Source organism: Neolamprologus multifasciatus, chromosome 14, assembly GCF_963576455.1.
Source record: "Neolamprologus multifasciatus chromosome 14, fNeoMul1.2, whole genome shotgun sequence".
NCBI lineage: Eukaryota > Metazoa > Chordata > Actinopteri > Cichliformes > Cichlidae > Neolamprologus > Neolamprologus multifasciatus.
In genome coordinates this window covers 33,680,831-33,700,250 of record NC_140452.1, presented here as the reverse complement: position 1 = coordinate 33,700,250, position 19,420 = coordinate 33,680,831, and the positions used below count along the sequence as shown (strand labels likewise).

The 19,420-nt window shown below is 40.9% G+C and overlaps 1 protein-coding gene and 1 non-coding gene across 2 annotated transcripts; both read left to right on the top strand.

The window, feature by feature from the left end:
* Positions 1-450: 450 nt before the first annotated feature.
* trnak-uuu (transfer RNA lysine (anticodon UUU)) lies at positions 451-523 on the top strand. The gene has a single exon. It is a non-coding gene; the product is annotated as a tRNA-Lys (tRNA).
* A 738-nt stretch (positions 524-1,261) lies between these two features.
* On the top strand, positions 1,262-17,837 carry LOC146504475 (solute carrier family 25 member 36-A-like). The gene is made up of 7 exons (XM_085131087.1): positions 1,262-1,719; positions 4,282-4,446; positions 5,817-5,894; positions 8,059-8,159; positions 13,650-13,716; positions 14,788-15,077; positions 15,170-17,837. Exons 1-7 carry the CDS (start codon positions 1,679-1,681, stop codon positions 15,361-15,363), a joined length of 936 nt encoding a protein of 311 aa, XP_084987213.1. The 5' UTR covers positions 1,262-1,678; the 3' UTR covers positions 15,364-17,837.
* Positions 17,838-19,420: the final 1,583 nt, after the last annotated feature.

The following is a 19,420-nucleotide window of genomic DNA, read 5'->3' as shown; positions in this document are numbered from 1 at the left end:
ATAAATTATTGAAATTAAATAATGATATTCAGCGAGTTTAATTATTTTAAAATGTAACACAAGTACATTGTAAGTAACTGTAATTAAAATACCTAAAAATGAACAGTAATCAGTTACTCTACTTTTTCAGTGGAAAAGTAATTTAATTACAGTAATGTGTTACTTAGTAACGCGTTACACCCAACACTGCTTCTGAGGTATCTGGAACACAGCATTAAAAAGGTGAGCTGAGGTTATTGTGGTTACTTAACATCTTTTGTATACTGTCTGTGATCACAACACTAACAAAATTACTGCATAGATGGTTGCATTAAAAAAAATGGAAAATAATAAATCCTTGTAACTACAAAGCTACTCTAGGTGTTATTGCATTTTTAGGGAGCTTCGTTTTTAGAAGTTGAACTACGGATTTGATGGAGAATTAAATACGTTGAAGCTGCCATTACCAGAGCCCGGATAGCTCAGTCGGTAGAGCATCAGACTTTTAATCTGAGGGTCCAGGGTTCAAGTCCCTGTTCGGGCGGCGGAAGTTTTAAATATCGAGACTAAACAAAATGCTGGTGGAAACTGAGCTTAAACAAAACCCAAACTGGAACTACATATGCTACTAGTGCCTACTACATGATATAAAGCTGCGGTCCCCAACCTTTTTTGCGCCACGGACCGATTTATGCCCGACAATATTTTCATGGACCGGCTTTTAAGGTGTCGCGGATAAATACAACAAAATAAAACTAGTACCGGTACCGAAAAAAAGAAAATTTATTCATAACACACGTGAAAAGACCAAGGGAAACCGAGTAAACGATAAAAACGATAACAAAATAACGCTGAAAACCGATAAAAGCCTGAAAACTATACATTTCACACCTGAGCCTCAACTCTCGCGGCCCGGTACCAAACGACTCACGGACCGGTACCGGTCCGAGGCCCGGGGGTTGGGGACCGCTGATATAAAGTTTAGGAGTCGTGATTATGTAGTTCTCCAACTAAATGCTGTGACTTGTATTCAGCCGTTGTATTCGTTTATGTGAGTGCTTTATCCTGGTGTCCTACTGTAACCTGAACGAATCCAAATAAAAGCTTTAGATCAGCCTCGTTTCGTGTCTGTTCTACGTTACATCAGCCCAGCTCGTTTCTCTGAGGCCAGTGACGATCTCTGCCCTCAAACGACATCACGTGAAAGAATAGTGACAGGGCGGGCTCGCGGGATCCCTCAGCCAATCGGCTCCTCTGTTTTGCGGCTTCCCATTCGACGATAAACATTGCGACGTGACCCGCAGAGCTCCTCAGTGAAGCAATAGCACGTCAGCGGGAGGGAGGTCGAGTGTAGTCCACAGTTGATCTTATTACCACAAGACTGGAATTACCCGACAACATTAAAGACACGCACACTTTTACGGCGAAGCAGTGTCCCGTTCAGAAAGGAGAAGACGCTGTCCTGTCGCCCTGACGTCTGCCATTACCAACGCACTCCCGCTAGCCGTGGCAGCTAGCGCGAGCTAGCTAAGTTAGCTGTTACCCTCGCTTTTAGCACGCAGCTGACCTCCACCACAACACAGACTTGCTGAGTAACATTTGCTTGCTACGACGGGGTCGACATTCCCCCGTCTCTTCACTTACGTTCCCGTTGCCCTCTGTGTGGTGCCCCGTGGACGGTTCCCGAATATGATCCACAATGAGTCAAAGAGATACCTTAGTTCATCTGTTTGCTGGAGGGTGAGTATATTCCTATGTCGTCAGAGCGGGGCTAGCTAGCCACACACCGTGAGTTAATTGCTATCGCTATAGACGCTGTAGCTGTCCATTAAGCGATATCTGTATTGATGTTTTGTGTATTTTTGGCTTTGGGTAGTTGCGTAAAGGTAACCCAGAGATAACTTTTTGCATCACTGTCAGATGTCAGCTAATCTTGTCCTCACGTATGCGCACTCGCAGTTTTCCAATGACATTTCAATGCATGAATGAAATGGCTTTTTACGAACACTCGGAAGTCTTCGTCAGAGTTGTGTATTATCATATATTATTTATAGCTACGATCAGGAAAATCTTTTCCGTCTTTAAACGTCTGTGCGCCTTGTGTGCAGCAAAACAAATGTGGGCAGACTCCCAGTAAAGGTCACTCGAAATAGTGACATCTCAACTATGTCAGCGTATCTTAACTATAGGCTTGTATCAAACTCGTTTTCCAAAGCATATTCGGTATATAGCACGTTCAACTATGATTGAATCACAGCCTGGGACTGTTACGAAAGGGTGTGAATCAGCAATCCTGTATTTTTGCAGATCCGTGAATTTTGCAGAAACGTTCATCTTCCCTCTGAAAGACTGACCTGGTACACAGTGAAACACAGTACTAGTGTTTCAGCACTAGAAATGGGCAAAGGGATCATTTATCATCTTAAATGAGCTCTTTGCTTCTCTTTAACAACATGCAGCAGTTTATTACACTGGCATACTAAACCATATTTTACAAAAGCACGAATAAGAGTTCTTCTGCTTTTGTAGGCCTGCACATGTTGAGTGGGTGTTATCTTGTTAAAGGAGTCAGTTTTTGCATATTAAGCTGTAGTCGTATGTCGTCTCTGATGTCCTGCTTTCCCTTTATATACAGTAATTATCTGACTCTCGATTACATCACCTCTGCTAAAAACTGTGTTTTGGGGACTTGCTTTCCCTGTTTATCTGTGTGTGTGTGTGTGTGTCTAACACACACACACACACTCTCTGTTTTGGTGTCAGTTGAAAATTAACTTTAAGTGTAGATAACTGCTGTTTATAATTCTTTTGTTATTGCCTAGCCTAAACTTAACCTAACAGGACTTGACCAATACAGTCCTGTTAGGCTCAGTTTATTTATCAAGTTCATGTAGATAATATTCTTGTGCTTTGTCGATGCAGTTTGTTTTACTTTTCGTACCTGACTGTATGTTGTACAGTAAAATCGGAGCGTGTACACACGCTGTTGGTCTTTCTGCCTGTACATCATGCAGTTGGAGTGAATTGTAAAAGTCATGGTTTAAACCTGCTGTTTGAATATTTGTAAAAACTGTAAAAAATAAATAATAACAGTATGTTTACAAGATATATTAGCCACCTTATCTATTGTACCTCATGCTTAAAAAAAGTCTGTCTTAAAAATTCAAAATTAGCAATGCATGGGAGTCCCGAATATTGCAATGAACAGGGTGTAGGCATTAAGATCATTTAGAACATCAATGATATATTAGTTTTCTTTTCGCATTCAGTTTCATTACAATTATACTAAAAAGTGATACATTTAACTTGTGCATCCCCATGATCTAAGACTGCAGCGTTAGCTTTGTACACATAAAATGAGGTAGCCTTTAGTTTCTGTGAAACATAATTAGCTGCCATTGGTTGAAATAACCAAGCTGTATTACTACATTTACACTGTTCTAAGAATCCTCTTCTAACCATGATGATCTAAACCAGGGTTCCAATGTTTTCTGCACTTAGTTTTCTGATATTAATGGCCACTCAAGTATAATGAGATTTATTTTTATATTTGAATCTGCCTGACAAAATCCCCTTGTTGTAATTCTAAACGTTTAGTTGCTGCAAACTGGCTACTCTTGGCAGTTTCCCTTCTCAGCTTCCTCTCTGGCAGGCTAACCAGGTCGCTGTAGTGACTCTGACTTCAGTGCTGATCCTACTGTGATCTTGAGATCCAATAAGCTTGCGAGTCATTCCAATCAGAACTGGCAGCTAGGGGAGAACTGGTTCACATGGCACTACAGCAGTGTAATTGATGCTGCAGAGGAGAACAAGGGGTATAACTGAAAAGCTCACTGGAGAGGCAGCTGATTAGGAAGAATTTATAGTATTCCAAACATATACGATTACTTATGCTTCAGAGAAACTAATGATACATCTTTGTCCTGATGTATGACATGATGTATACAAAGTGGGGCTGGCTGGACCCGACTTTGAAGCCTGCTAAAAAACAGAAGTATTTCTATTTGTTTCCTAGTTTATTAAAATCCACATATCTAGGAATTTTAATATGGTGTGGTGCTAAATGGGAGCATGCTGTTACTTCCCAAGAAACACAAAGCATTCCTGGCTGGCTTTCTATCCCAACACTGTGCTTTTTCTTGTCTACATGCCTGGGATCTTTAGAATTCCACTCACCACACCGGGTGATTCGTTTAGGCAACGCTTTGCGGATCTTTTGGTAAAGAATACAGGAACTGTTTGTGCCGATTTTATCTGTTGTGCTTTGCTGGCTCACCTCAGCCTTCTCTGTTTTTGCACCAGATGTGGGGGCACCGTAGGAGCCATATTGACATGTCCTCTGGAAGTAGTGAAGACCCGTCTCCAGTCATCCTCCATCGCCCTCTATGTGTCTGAGGTTCAGCTCAGCACTGTCAATGGGGCCAGCGTGGCCCGTGTGTCTCCACCAGGCCCCCTGCACTGTCTCAAGTGGGTATCTTTTAACATGTCACACACATACACACAGAGCATATTTTGACATTGTACATAATGTTAGCATTGCTTTGAATTAGCAGCTTACAGTTATTTGAGCTAAAATGAGTGGAGCTGTTCACATGTGTATTCAGTGGTCTGTGCTTTCCCCGAGAGGTTGTTTAATCTGGCCAGTGCCCCCCTGGCAAAACTACTCTCTCCCTGAAATACAACTCCTCAATAGCAGCCTTTGGGAGAGGCACACACAGGAGAACACACTAGTTGCTTTAGTCAAAGAGGACATTTCGCAGCAAATCCAACTGTTACCATTTATTTATCTGTGATTTTATTTGTGAAACTAATCATCAGTCGCAGTATCTATTATGACAGTCACAGCAATACCATACAGATTTAGGCAGAGGGTGTAGTGGTTTACACATTGGACTAACACGTTAATGATCCCTGGTTCAGTCCCAGAATGAGACACAAATCCCAAATTTAGGGTTTCATTAGTATCCGATGTAAAAACCAAACCCATTGTGGCAACCCAAAAGCAGCATGGCAACTTCAGAAGAGGAACGAATGCTACTCTGAAAAAAGTGTGTTTGATGGCACAATGCCACCTTTCCAGTTTAGTCATATGGGAGTTGCCAGCTGCAGCTTTGCTCTGCAGGATGTAGTGTATTCCTAACTTATTCATGTTTTATATGTTCTCCAGCTGCCGCTGAGTACAGACATTGTTGACATGTTGCAGGCTGTAGATGAAGGGGTGCGGTCAAGCAGGCCTGTGTGAAAACACCTGGCTACCCCTGCTAACTAAAGCTGAAACTGCACACCAGTAATTAGACCTGATTTATGACTGGAGACTGAAACTTTTCAGCTTTTGGAAGCTGTTGCCAAAGACTGAGAAATGAGCAAAATCATATCACAATTTCTGGCTCTAGTTTAATTATTACTACTTGTAAATCTCATGTTGATTTGGATGAAAACAACCTGCAGCATAGCACATTGGGTGCTGCCACTCTTTAATGTGGTGGAGTGCTCCTAATCCTTGGGAACAAACTGAGACATTGTGTTTTATTGTGTGTCCCCCTAGACCTTGCGGTGTTCATTACACACAACAATCCAAGTGTTGGAGTGACAGTTTTTGCTATTCTTAGATTGCCTGCTTGTTTTAGGGCTTTGAAACTAGGTTAAGGTTCCACACAGAGGGTCTGGGTTGGTGATGTGGTGAGGGGGGCATAACAAAACTGTAATGACTATAAATAGGGCTGGCACTCTGGGATTGTCTGACTGGCATCATCTTTAGGAAAAGACTTTCTGTCAGATAACCTTGGAGTTTTGTGCAATACGTTGCTTCTAATCCACGTATGTGTGTGTGTGTTCAGATTGATATTGGCGAAAGAGGGACCTCGATCTCTCTTCAGAGGCTTGGGGCCAAATTTGGTGGGTGTGGCACCTTCCAGGTAAGTTATCTAATACGTTGTGTGTGTACGTAATGCTGTTAGCATTATGTACAAAAGCACGACCTGATATACCCGTGTTGGTTTTGTTCATGCATCATCATAACATAGGTCCAGGATCAGTGTTACAACAAAATCATGTTGTCTGAGCATTCAGTTAGCATTAGAAGTTAGCTAACGGCAAACTTAACATGATAATATATTTATTATATTGGCATATATTTATATAATGTGGTTATATATTGGCATATAATATATTTATTATATTATAAAGCCATTTCTTGTTACTTTTCCCCCCGCATTGCAAAGCTATGACATCACAACAGTATGGCTGGTCAGTTGCCATATTGATCCTGGAACATCAAACCGTGCTTTTATCTATATCCAAGCACTTTTAGCTAACATAACAAACACTCACACTCTGATGCAGTAGGGGCAACTCGGGATGGTAGATGACCAGCTCTACCACCTGAACCACAGCCGGCCCATGAGGGGCAGAAAGAGACTGTTAGTCAAGTACTAGTTTAATAGTTATAGTTAATTCTATCATCATTATTTGTTATCAGTTTCAAAACATTGTGGAGTCAAGCTGAACAGATCAAATGGTTTGCTCTGATGGTTTTATTCTTATCTTTTTTCTCACTGTCTTCCTGCATTATTATTTTGACCATCCATAATCCTCCATTTCATCTTTCTGAGTCATTCCTAGATGATGATTATCCCGCTATTTTCAGCTGCCAATTTTTGAACATGTGTCCATATGTTTACTGGTTAATAATTAATTATAATTCCGAATTCATGGGTGAATTAATGACTGTTAGGCAAGAATATTTCCACCACCTTGTTTTAGTTGGTGTGAGGTAATTCTTTTGAACAGGTGTCCTTGATCTACTCAAAAAAAAATTATTGTTACTGTGGCCAAGTATTTGGCCTCTGATGTTCCTTTTTGACACCAAAGGCCTTTCTTGGCATCATTTCTATGCAGGTCAAATTTGTACAGCCATGTTCTGATTGTAGATTGATCCATGTGCACACAGTAAGCTACACGACTGCAGGCGTATTGAATCATCTTCTGCACTCCTTGCTGCTGTTGTAGATATTTTTGTCTATATTGTTACATAGTTTGATATCATAAGCTCATATAGTTTTTGACAACCTTGAAGAATCAAGAGCACTAAAAATATTGTGTGCTTTAGAGAAATGTTGATTTAAGTATCTTGTAAAAAGTCTACAGCTCCATAGCCTGTGAAAAACAGTTGTGCTCTGTAACTACTACAACGTCTGCTGAGGTTACTTGGTGACGAAGAAGAATCAGGGATCCACACTCATTAAGGAGCCATTCATCGTCATGGCATTCTCAGCAGTTTGTGCACCACTGACGTCATGGCGACGTGTTCACAGAGTCTAAGCCTGGGGAAAACTTCTAACCAACTGCCATAATAGTTTCATTTCATTAACCGCTCTGACTGGTAATGAGAGAAGCAAAGTGGTGACTAATGGCAGTGGGCAGCAGCTAGTGCTGCGGAAGCAGGTGCCAGTGCTAAGCGTACACTAAGTGTTTTGTTGGTGTTATATGAACAAATGGTTAGGTAGAGGAAAGGAAGGAAAAGAGGACTCCTGAGTACAGATGGAGATTTAATGAAAAGCAAGCAAAGACTCGCACTACAATGTGACGGATGAACTCCAAACATCATTAAAAGTCTGACTAAGCACATTTGACAAACCGGTGTACAAATGAACCAGATGGCGCACAGCGTAGTGCCATTACTGGAATAAAAGCAAAAGCAGCGCTCCTATTTAGACACAAGTGTGAACATGATCATTATGACCATTTTAATTAGTGAAAACAACTAAAGATAATTACTGCAAATAAATGAAGGCATGCTTTTATTTGTCCAACTAGGCTGATTTGCTGAGAATATTAGTTCTGCTCTTGGCTTTGCACCTAATGAATTTTTAAACCCCATTAAACTGAACCAGACACGAGGGCAGTTGTACACTTGTTAATGCAGTGTAATTGATGAGCTGTATTGCTACTGGAGGCAGTGGCTCAGACTAATTAGTTGTGCACTGAAATACAGAAACATGGTATGTATAACTTGTTTTGCCTCATTCCAGTTTAACACGTGCTGACCTCCTTTTTTTTGTCCTCCTTTTCTACTAATAGAGCAATCTACTTTGCTGCTTACTCCACTGCCAAAGAGAAACTGAACGGCGTGTTGGAACCTGACTCCACACAGGTGCACATGGTGTCGGCTGGAACGGCAGGTAACTACATGTCTGCAAAAAAGTCTTTTTTAAAGTCAAAGTTAAATTAGTTGCATAAAACACTCTCAAGTCTTTTTCTTACAGTCTTCTATGTATTTAAGATTTTAACTTTCTTGCCTTAGTCTTAAACTTAAAGAATCTCCACAGTGGTGGTACAAAAGACTACTAGTACCTACTCTACTCAACTTAACTTTACTGTACTCGGTTTCAGTCATTTTCCATGATAATTGAGTACCACTTAATATGCATAGGGTCGTTATAGCAACGCGCCCGAAAGTCCACGGCGTCATTTGTAGGGCTGGGTATCGTCACTGATTTCTAGAATCGATTCAATTCCGATTCACAAGGTCCCGAATCGATTCGATCCACGATTCGATTTAATTCGATTCGATTCGATTCACTTCGATTTGAATCTGGGAAATTTTGACAGTCAGAAATATTATAATTCAGATCAGTACATTTACATATTTTTGTATCTATAAAAAGGAAGCTGACACACGCAAGACTTTATCAAAGGTATCACAGCAGAGGCCTTTGTGTCAAAGTAGCTGAAGATAAAACACAGAAAAACATGAAGGTGATTCTCCTGGCCTGGGATTTTATAAAAATATTCTGCAGTACATCAAAAACGAAAGAAAACCAATAATCAACACATGAACATTACCTCTGAAGTTACAGCGGTTTTATTAGAGACATGGCTAAGCGTTTTGCATTTTGCATAATTTTAAAAAGTTTAAATTTGTTCAGTATTGAACGTGAGAGCTGTGCATCGTGGTCGAAGCAAAACAATAAAAGTAAGAGTGAATACATGATGATGTTTATGTGATGCGTAGTTTGGATCTTCTTTTGCTGCTGGTTCGGTCAATATTGTTTGGAGAGACATCAAACTAACAGCTTTAGAATCAGTGCATAAAGGGCGTGAACACAAAGCGCGGACCCGCCGACAGATCAGAATCAGCGAGCTGTCGGCTTTCAGCCCCGACCGTGAGAAAGGCGACATCTAACTGATTCTGATCCGCGGGTTGCGCTGTGTGTTTACGTCTTTGTGCAGAATCCATGTTCCTGCTCTCATTTACTGTCTTAGCTGTTTGGTGGTTGTTGAAATTTTGTGAGATTTCACCAGAGATTCTGGCATTTCGGGCAAAATAAATTTATATTAAAAAATCGATTCAGGATTTTAATGAATCGATTTTACGTTATCCAAGCCAGAATTGATTTTAATCGATAAATCGATTATAAAAACCCACCCCTAGTCATTTGTATCCAACAAACAACATGACAGCAGGGGATAGTGATGCAATACCTGCTGCTCAGCGTATGGCTTTTTCAGACTCGGGGACCACCGTGTTGTTTTTGTGTTGCTGTATTTCAAAAATGGCATTTCTGATTTTTGCAAGAGAGTGGCTCTCATGAGTCATCGAGTTACGCCATTGACTGGCCAATCAGTGGCATGCAGTCTGTTGATGTCACATTTCCAGAACCAAAAGTCAGTTTATTTGTACATTTGAACACTCAAGTCTCTGAAGAATGACTCACTTTTGGAACCAGCCTCACGTGGCCAATGTGGGAACTGCAGGTTTTGGCACGCGTGTTTTTTATTTTGTTTTTTTAAATTAGCTTTTGGTTTTTGTGCTTTCTTTTTTTCTTTATCCAGCACAAATATAATCTCTTCATTCTTAAACTAATTTGGTGGTGCAATAAAGGTCAGACTGCAAATATGAAATGCACATCCATATCGTTTCCTTAAAAACTATAGTTTTACATCTATAAAGTCTTTTTCATTGCAGTAAATGCCTACGTTTTTTTCTTTAAATAAGAAAATGCTAAGGAGAAATTCCTATGTCAAAAGAAGAAGAAGGAGAAAACTAGAGGTGTTTTATGCAACTAGTTCCCAAGGCATCAGACAGACATGCATCATCGTGTCCTAAAATAGCAATTGTTTCTAATGTTGTGAGCATATTGATCTTGTCTCTTCAGTGTTGGTAAGCTTCCACAAATAATCATGTTACATGAAAGTTAAAGTGGTAAAACTAATGTTGTATCAGATTTATAAAGTTTGATTAAAATCCGTTTCCATACAAGTTGTGACGTTGTGTACAATGTAAATGACAACAGAATACAAAGATTTGTAAATCTCATCAACCCAAATACTGTTCCCAGTAAAACATAAAAAAAAGACATGAAATGTTCAAATCTAGACATTTTACTTTTTATCAAACATATTAGCTCATGTTGAATTTGATGGCAGCAACATGCCCCAGAAAGTTGGGTGAAGACAGCAGAAGGCTGTAAAAGTCAATTAGACTAAAAAGAAACATTTGGAGGAACATTTTGCAACTAATTAGGTTACCTGGCAACAGGTCAGTAACATGATTGGAGCATGATGATGAAGAGCATTTTTTTTTTTAAATAAAGAGGGACAGCCTTTCACCAGTTTCCAGGAAACGGTGTCTATAAATGTCATCATACTGTTAATCAGACATTAAATATCTCATCATCCACAGTATATAAAATCACTAAAAGAGCTCTAACAGAAATCCCTGTGCACATTGAACAATCAATACTGGATGTACAGACAGAACTTCAGTAAAAACAGGGATGATTCTGTCATGGAAATCAGTGCATATTTCTGATATTTTCAAATGCATTGCATTCAGTTTTATTTCGATTTTACTGCGTCCCAACTTCTATGGAATAGGGGTTGTAGGAAAATCCTACAGGCATCACTTGTGTTTCTTTACTATTTGCTGTGTGTATGGCTCCCTTTGCAATGCTGATTAAATTAAATGTGTTATGAGGTCAGATTTAAATACCACACCACAATTCTCTGATGCCTTGCATGTCAGGGGTGGGTTATCTGCTCTCAAGTGGCTGATTGTTTTGGGAATAATAAACCTGTATGATATGGGTCAGTCAGACTGCTTCACTGTGTTTCTGGGTGAATCCAAAGTTCACAGTAACACCACTTATAGCACACCATGACTTAGACCTTTCAGCAAACCAGTCAAGGTCAGCGTCACTACATTTCCCTCCAGCAGCAACCAACATAGAGCTGAAGTGACGGGTGACGAGGTGTTAACAGTCATCTGATCTTTACGCGACACACATAGCAGAGGCTAGAGCAGTCTTCTGCTGTTGATAGCAGGAAGAGTAAGCGTAGATGCTAGTCTTTAAGCCTCAGGATGGTTGTGCATTCGATGATTCCTCATTTATACTATTCCCACAGTATTTTAATTTATTTAATAAAATATCAATATTTGTTCTCCATGTATCAATATAATATCACTAGGGATGGGTACCGGTATCCGGTGCCATGATGGCACCGGTTCTGACATAAACGGTAGTAACCAGACCGAAAAGCAGCGCACATTTCGGTGCTTTATTTCGGTGCTTTTTTTCCTGAGCTGTGATACACTTTCTTCTTCCTTACATTTGTATTGGCGGTTGGCAAACAACTGAAAGGTGCATTAGCGCCACCAACTGGTATGGAATGATACGCTTTAGATTCTAGCCAATCATTTTACGTTCCGAGGATAGTAGGCGGGTCCAGGTACGTACGTTCTTTTACAGCAAAGCTACAGATTAAAAATGTCCAAGGCGAAGCGGTCAAAAGTCTGGCTGTACTTCTCAGCAAAATATGCAAACTCAGCAGCCTGCAACAAGTGCTTTAAGCTGATACTGTGATACTGTCAAAGGAGGTAACACCTCAAATCTGATGAAACACCTGGCGCCGCATAGCGTTCTTTTTTTAAAGCCGAGAAATGCGCCGTATTTGATAGCTTGTTGCGAGACCTCACACCGTGCACATCTACTGCTTGTGGGTTGCCTGTTATCGGACCTGGAGTTAGCAACATCCCCCAAAATCCCGAAGAGGCGAGTCCTGGCCCCTAGCCCTGCCAGTGTAGCAGAAATGATGACGGATGATGATGCAGCAGCAGCCGTTCTTCTCTGCATCAGTAGCTTAATGTTGTTCGTGTGTAATTACGTTGAGTAGGCTAACCACGTTATTACATTAATGCATGTAAGGTGAACTAGCAAACACCATCATAGCTACATGTGGCTGTCTTCTTGTTTGATGGCAGATACTCCCTTCACCCTGGCCAAAAAGGCTAAAATGACCAAAGAAAAAGTGGAAAACAGCTAAACATAAGAGGATTTTGGACAAAGTTTGTGTTTTTTCCATTGTTTAAGCACTGCTTCCAGCCAAGAGTGATACCATATATGCCCTATAGCTGCAGAAAAGGCTAACATTGTTATCTTTTTACAAAAAAACAGCTGAACATGAGACGTTTTTGGACCAATTTTGTGTTTTCCATTCTTTAAGCACCGGTTTGAGCACCGTTTAAGCACCGGCACCGTTTCAAAAGTACCGGTTTGGCACCGGTATCGGATAAAACCTAAACGATACCCATCCCTAAATATCACCATGCAAAAGATTGCGATACTATGCTGTATTTTTTTTTTCCCTTCCCTACCACTAACATTTAAATACAAATATTAAGTAATATTAAGATGGATGGAATATAGACTGCATAACCTAGTAAAAATCCGAATGGCAGGTGAAAGATGACATTAAGAGGCTCTATATAGGAGTGTAAAGTATAATAGACAGTGCAGAGTGTTTTCAGTTTTAGGGTTTGAAATAAATTGTTAGCAGATGATTCTCTGCTTGACACACTTGGATATGATGGTTGAGGAGCTGCAGAAAGGCTCAGTAAAAATAATAAGATCTAGTAGAGCTGAAAATGAGCATAACTGTCCCTATTATCCCTTAATCCCTCAGAACTGCAGGTATCCATGCAGCATTGTAGTTTTGCAGTACTTTCGCATTAAACTGTTATTTTTATGTAAGGGGATTTATTTCAATCAATGAACAGCTGTTCTCTCCCGTCATATCCATTCTGCTGTCTTTGTGTGAGTGTGTGTGTGTGTGTGTGTGTGTGAGTGAGATTTCACATGACGTTGTGCTTTATGTTAAATCCTGCGGGGTGATGGTGGGAATGGGATCTTGAATGGTTGCATGCCGGGTCTTTTCGCAAACACACAAGCCCTGTGTCTGTTTTAGGCTTTTACTCTACCGTAGCTCTCCTATCGCAAGGGCATGAGACCCCCGCACCACCAGGGGTCTCTAGCTGCATCTGTGAGGAGTTACTTTGGTCTGCGTGAGTACTCGCCACAGATCTGTGCTTCTTCTTATGTCTGGTTCTTCTTTCTCTAACTCTCACCTAGCTCATTGGATAAGATGGAGTTTTTCTCTCTTTCTTACAGCTGTTAGCATGACATACAAATCTTATAACATGCAGTTTCCCCTCTACTTGGGGCTACCTGCTTTTGTGGCTTTGATATTTTTTTTAAATTTAATTTAATTTATTTATTTTTACTAAAAGAACCTGTTTATACTTACTTTACTGTTAGCATCTTGAGAATTAGCTTATCATGTTTCTTAATTTTCTAGAAGAGTAACCTTGTTGTGTTTTTTACCCTTTTTAGGTTTTACAGCCATCACCGCAACCAATCCAATATGGCTCATAAAGACGCGTCTACAGCTGGATGCAAGGTGAACACTTCCTGTAGCTTTCTTTTTCTTTTTTGTCTGTTGCTCTGATATGCGTCACCACACAGATATTCGCTGTCATAATGAACATGTTGCTATCTTTATTTCTGAATCCTCCTTCATAGTTGAAACCATTGAAACCAGTTCTACTGAACGAGCGCTGCTTTTGTTTGGACCTTGTGCAGCTCGCCTGGCTGGGTGTGGTCTGCCTTTTTATAACCATAAACCTTCAGGCTTTGACTTTCCTTTATTTTACATGTACAGTAGGTTTTAGAAGTACTTGCAAATCTGCGTTTCGTTGATCATAGAACAGTTTTCACTTTACACACTCGAATCTGTTTTCAGTGTAAATGTAAACGGTGAACTGGAGACAAATCCTGTGCTTTTGTATCTTCTGCAGTGTAATCGAGGAGTCCATCTTTGCAGGAGCTTTGCTTTGTTCTGTAAACGGGTGGATTTGTTTGTTTTGTTGAGTAATGTTACCTGGACAAAGGTTAAATTTCATTTGTGTGGAAGTCAGGTGGCTCAGCTCCCTGTTTTATGTTTTATAGTCTTAGTAACTGTGTGCAGTTTTCTTTCGTTTAGGGGTTTTGGGGGGGCAGGGGGGGGGGATTCTGTTTGTTTTTGGGGGGGTTACACCTGAGCCATGAAAAGCTGATGTGGCATTGTCATCACCTCGCTGGGCAGATGGCTGGGCGGCGTGAACAGCCAAGTTTGTGACTTGAGAACGAGTCACTATAGGATTTTCAAATTGATACCACAGGTGTGTCTACTGAAGATCTCTGAGGTTGAATCTCAGTGATCTCGACCTCAACATCAAGGTCAGAGGTCAGGTTTTCTGAAAGTCATCCAGGATTCTGAGCTTGATATCATAGGTGTAACTAATAAGAGGCTGAGCGGCTGCTGGAATTGTTAATTATTTTACATACTGTGCTCTGTAAATGCAACTTCTGTACAATATCTCTTCACCCCTCCTTAAAGTCTGAAGAAGAGCAGTTTTTTCTCCAAATCCACAGTGAGAGGAAGCAGTATGCTACACAGCTTGTAATCCCTCCATTTTTCTTGTGTTTTCAGGAATCGAGGCGAGCGAAGGATGAGCGCTTTCGAGTGCGTGCGTCAGGTGTATCAGACAGACGGCTTTCGGGGCTTCTACAGAGGGATGTCGGCATCCTACGCCGGCATCTCAGAGACTGTGATCCACTTTGTGATCTATGAAAACATTAAACGGCGCCTCCAGGAGGCCAAGGCACCGCAGAATATGGACGAGGAGGAGGATTTGACAAAAGATGCTTCAGACTTTGTGGGGATGATGCTTGCTGCTGCCACCTCCAAGACTTGTGCCACATCTATTGCTTACCCTCACGGTGAGAGGCTGTTATTAGCTGTTCTCATCTGGATGTGTGATCACCCCCCATTATGTTCTCTTACCCACCCTCTCTCTTGTTCAAATTTGCAGAAGTGATTCGCACGCGACTACGCGAAGAAGGCACCAAGTACCGCTCTTTCTTCCAGACTCTAACGACAGTGCCCAAAGAGGAGGGCTTCCGCGCCCTGTACCGCGGTCTCACCACCCACCTGGTACGCCAGATACCCAACACGGGCATCATGATGTGCACCTATGAGCTGGTAGTCTACCTCCTGAACGGTTAAAGCCTCCCCACCCCACCCCCCCTCCCTCCTCCAGTTAGAGAAAGGAGACCCAGAGCACCTGCACACCAGCTAGCACAGCTAACAGCCTGCTTCCAGAGACAGCACCTCAACTGCTGTCTTGGTGACACAAGACAACACGATCGGTCGTTCATAAAAAAAGTCTGGAGTTTTGTTGTATAGACGAAGAAGGAGTGTGAGAAAGATCTTTGCGTTGGTTTGGGCATCGAGGTTTAGCAGTGGCAAAGAAGTAGATCCCCTATTTTCACTTTTATTCCATCCTTTTCTCCATTCTGACGTAAACTTTCTTCCTTATGAAGAAAGAAGCTAACTTCCAGTATATTCTGTCTCTTAACATTACTAATAATGAAGCTCCGTAATACCGAGTGAGCATAGAACCATCTTAAGTAAAAAGCTTAGATCCAATCCTCATGATCGCTTTCTTTTAAAAACAGTTTAGCTCTAGTGCATAGTACTCCACATATCCCTCAGAGAAGCAGCAGAAATGCAGAATACAAAGGCCCCGAAGTCGATAGCTCACCTCGATGTGCATCACAGAGGTCCTGAGAGCGAGGAGGAATCAGGGGTTTGTGGCTCACAGAGGGGTGGAGGGAGGTGGATGGAAAAAGACGTGCCTTGTGTGAAGACTGTTGAGCAGCTGGAGATGCATCTCTGGCTGATCTAGAACAACAAAACGTCAAGTCATACACTGGTGTTGTTTGATTTCAGGTGCCCTCAGTCACCGTTTTTACATATACATGAAGGTAAATGCAGTCACCTGCTGGTTTTCAGCGTCCCTCACACTGACTCTGATATCATCCAAATGATTCAATTCTGTAAACTCACCAAACTAAACAACAGTATAATCCACCGCTCTAAATGCTGCTGTGGTTCATGGTGTGAAGTAAAAAACAGTAGAGGTAACTAAGCTTAACAGACTGCGGCATAGATGCAGATAAATATATGAAATAACTACCTAACGTGATTGTATTTGTCGGGCCAATTTAGTCGAGATGCAGACGTGTAGTGCGTTTTCTTTACTGGAGCACTTGGAAGTTGTTACCTTTCTCTCAGAAAACGTTATTGTTCAATAGCGGCTTTTCTTTCTCCATAGTGCTCATCTCATTGTATTGTAATTTTTTTTCCCTTAGCTGGAAAATCCAGGCTAGTTTTCCAGGCGAGGACAATCCTCTTGAGTTTACACTGGAACACTTGTTGTACAGCTTAGCCAGCACGTGGAGGAGGTTGGCCAGGAATATTCTGTGTCATAAAACACACATTAATTAACTGCAGTTTAAAAACAAAAAAGAAGGTTGTTTTTGTTGATTCCCTATGATTTTTTTTTTTTTCAGTCGTTTTCAACCAGTTGGAAAAATCTTTTTTTGGGTGAGTGTGACCAGAGGGTCAGTGTTTTATGTTTTCTTTGGAAACCTTTGAGGTTTTTTTTTGTGGCATCTTTGTTTAAACATTACAAATTTTTTGTTTGTTTGTTTTTGTTTTTGTTTTGCTGTGATTGTATTTATCCCGTTAACTTTCCTCCTGTTGTGATCCTCCCATCATAGAGTGAGTGTGTTAAATGGTGATTCAGCCCGTGACGCTAACAACGCACATTTCGCTTTATGACCACGGGCTCGCCCTTCAGATGTCTTTATCCAAACACTTCACCGCTCAGCTCTTGGTTTTACAGCATGCACAAAGGATGCTCTAGACTCTTCTTTAGACTCTGTGTTAAAGTGCAGAGTGTGTGCGTGTGTGTGTGTGTGTGGCATACAGTACCATCAGCACACACTTTTGATGTCGTGCAAATCCACGAGTGATCTGTTGCTGCTAGTAGCGATCGGACAGTTGCGTATCATGGTGCTGGCTTCACTCACGTGGATTTTGAAGGCTGGACAGATAGTGTGAGCTGATTGTACCTAACCCGATTAAAGGCTCATTTCACTCAAATAAGAGAAAATCTTTCCTCATCTTTCCCCCTGACTCCTAAAAGTCTGGAGCGTAAAAGTGCTAACGATGAGTACATTTTATTTTATTTTTTAAACTTCGGGTGATGTGACCCTGTACGTGTGCATTTCTAAGCATCTCTTCATGTTATTTGTCAGATGAACCAATCTTCCCCTGTTATTCCTCAACCCCCACACATTTGCATTATGTACCAGTGAGTGTGTGTGTGTGGGTTTTTGTTTTTGTTTTGTTTGTTTTTTTTGCGAGCGCTTGCCCAGATCAGACTCCCATGTGTGTCATTCAGTTGTATTGTGTGGGCGGGAGACCTGCAAACAGTGTTGTTGTTGAGTTTTTTTTTGTTTGTTTGTTTTTTAAGTTAATCACTTGAAATTTTTTGCCTTTTCCTGACGCTCTTTGTTGTGTTGCTCCATGTTGTCCTTGATGAGTCGGCTGTGAGTGCGACTCACTATGCATTCTCTCATAACTGTTTTTGTAAAACAAAGTGTCAATAAACCGGAAGGAGTGCAAATGTATTCTGCTGTCAGAACATCTTTCTTAACTCTGAAATATAATTTTTGTTAATAAATCTTTTTTCCTCCCCTTAAAGCAAATATTGGAATCTTTCGCCTGCTCACGCCTCTAAAATGCATCACAATAACACAGTGTGTTGTCAGGATCTGTCAAATTAGTATTCTTCCTAGGACTTGCAAAAACATATGAAACTGTATTGGCAATATTTAGGTGTAATACAGAGGCACTATCTTCTGTAGGTGGCTACATAAGATATTATACTGCAAAATGTATATAAATAGAAAGATGAGTGAATACCTAAAACTTAACGGGTAAACAACACTGTCAACAACAGGGTTAGATAAAATTATGTACAGTCACTGGTCACTTTATTAGGTGCACCATATTACTGTTGGGTTGGCCTCCCTATTGCCTTCAGAAGTGTACGAATTCTTCATGGCAGAGATGAAATAAGGTGCTGGAAACGTTCCTCAGAGATGTTGGTTTGTATTGACGTAATGAAACAACGTCACACAGTCGATGTTGATTGGCCCAAAGGTGCTTTTTGGGTTTGAGATGTGGTGACTGTAAGGAAACTGTCAAGAAACCAGTTTGAGATGATCTGGACTTGTGGTGGATGGTGGATCACAGGGCTGGAAGCAGTCGTCAGAAGATGTGTACACTGTGGTAATAATGGGATGACATGGTCAGCAAGAAACTATCCACCAGCAGCCTGAATCACTGACACAAGGGAGGCAAACTCTGACCCTACCATCCAAGTGTTGCAACAAAAATCAAGACTCATCACACCAGGCTCTATGTGATTTGTAGCCTCAGTTTCCCATTGATGACTTTAGTTGTAACAAGTGCTTCTTTGAGTTGCTGTTTCCTTCCTATCAGCTCTAACCAGTCCGGTCATTCACCTTTGACCTCTGTAATTACCCAGAGAACTGCCACTTGGTGGATATTTTCTCTTTTTCCATTCTTTGTAAACCCTAGAGTTAGTGGTTTCTGAGCCACTCAGACCATCTTGTTTGGCACCAGCAGCCATGGTGCTAAGTACCATGGTTACTAAGAAGACAAATACTTTGTCTTCTTCCCCATTCTAGTGCTTAGTTTGAACTAAGCAGGGTATCTCAACTTTGTCTACATGCCTAAATATTGACTTGCTGCCATGTGATTGGCTAATTTAATATTTGCATTAACAAGCAACTAAACAGGCCTAACAATGTGGCTCGTGAGCATAAATAGAATAAGGCAGAAAGAGACCTAACACTGCACAGAAGAGCATTTAAGGTTAAAAAATGTATGGTCCAGGGGGCAGAATCAGCTTGCCAAAGTCTCCAGTCCAGCCCGCTGTGCTGCTTCCTGCACAACCAGAATTAAGGTTAAAGTGGCCCACGGTGTGAAATGAGTTTGACATCCCTGATTTTAAACAAATATGTCCACTATGTTTATAAATTGTGGTTTTCGTTATTGTGAAACTTTTAGTGATTGTGTTTTTTCAATGTGTTTTATCATTATTTTTGCAAAGGACTGTTGTTAAATTCAATGATATTATTGTGAGAAAATGTAATAAGGTTTGTTAATTCATTCAAACCCCTGA

Coding starts and splice junctions, on each gene's coding strand:
- LOC146504475 (XM_085131087.1), top strand. CDS start 1,679: ATGAGTCAAAGAGATACCTTAGTTCATCTGTTTGCTGGAGG. Junction 8,160..13,649: donor GGTGTCGGCTGGAACGGCAG/GTAACTACATGT, acceptor TACCCTTTTTAG/GTTTTACAGCCATCACCGCA. Junction 13,717..14,787: donor CGTCTACAGCTGGATGCAAG/GTGAACACTTCC, acceptor TTGTGTTTTCAG/GAATCGAGGCGAGCGAAGGA.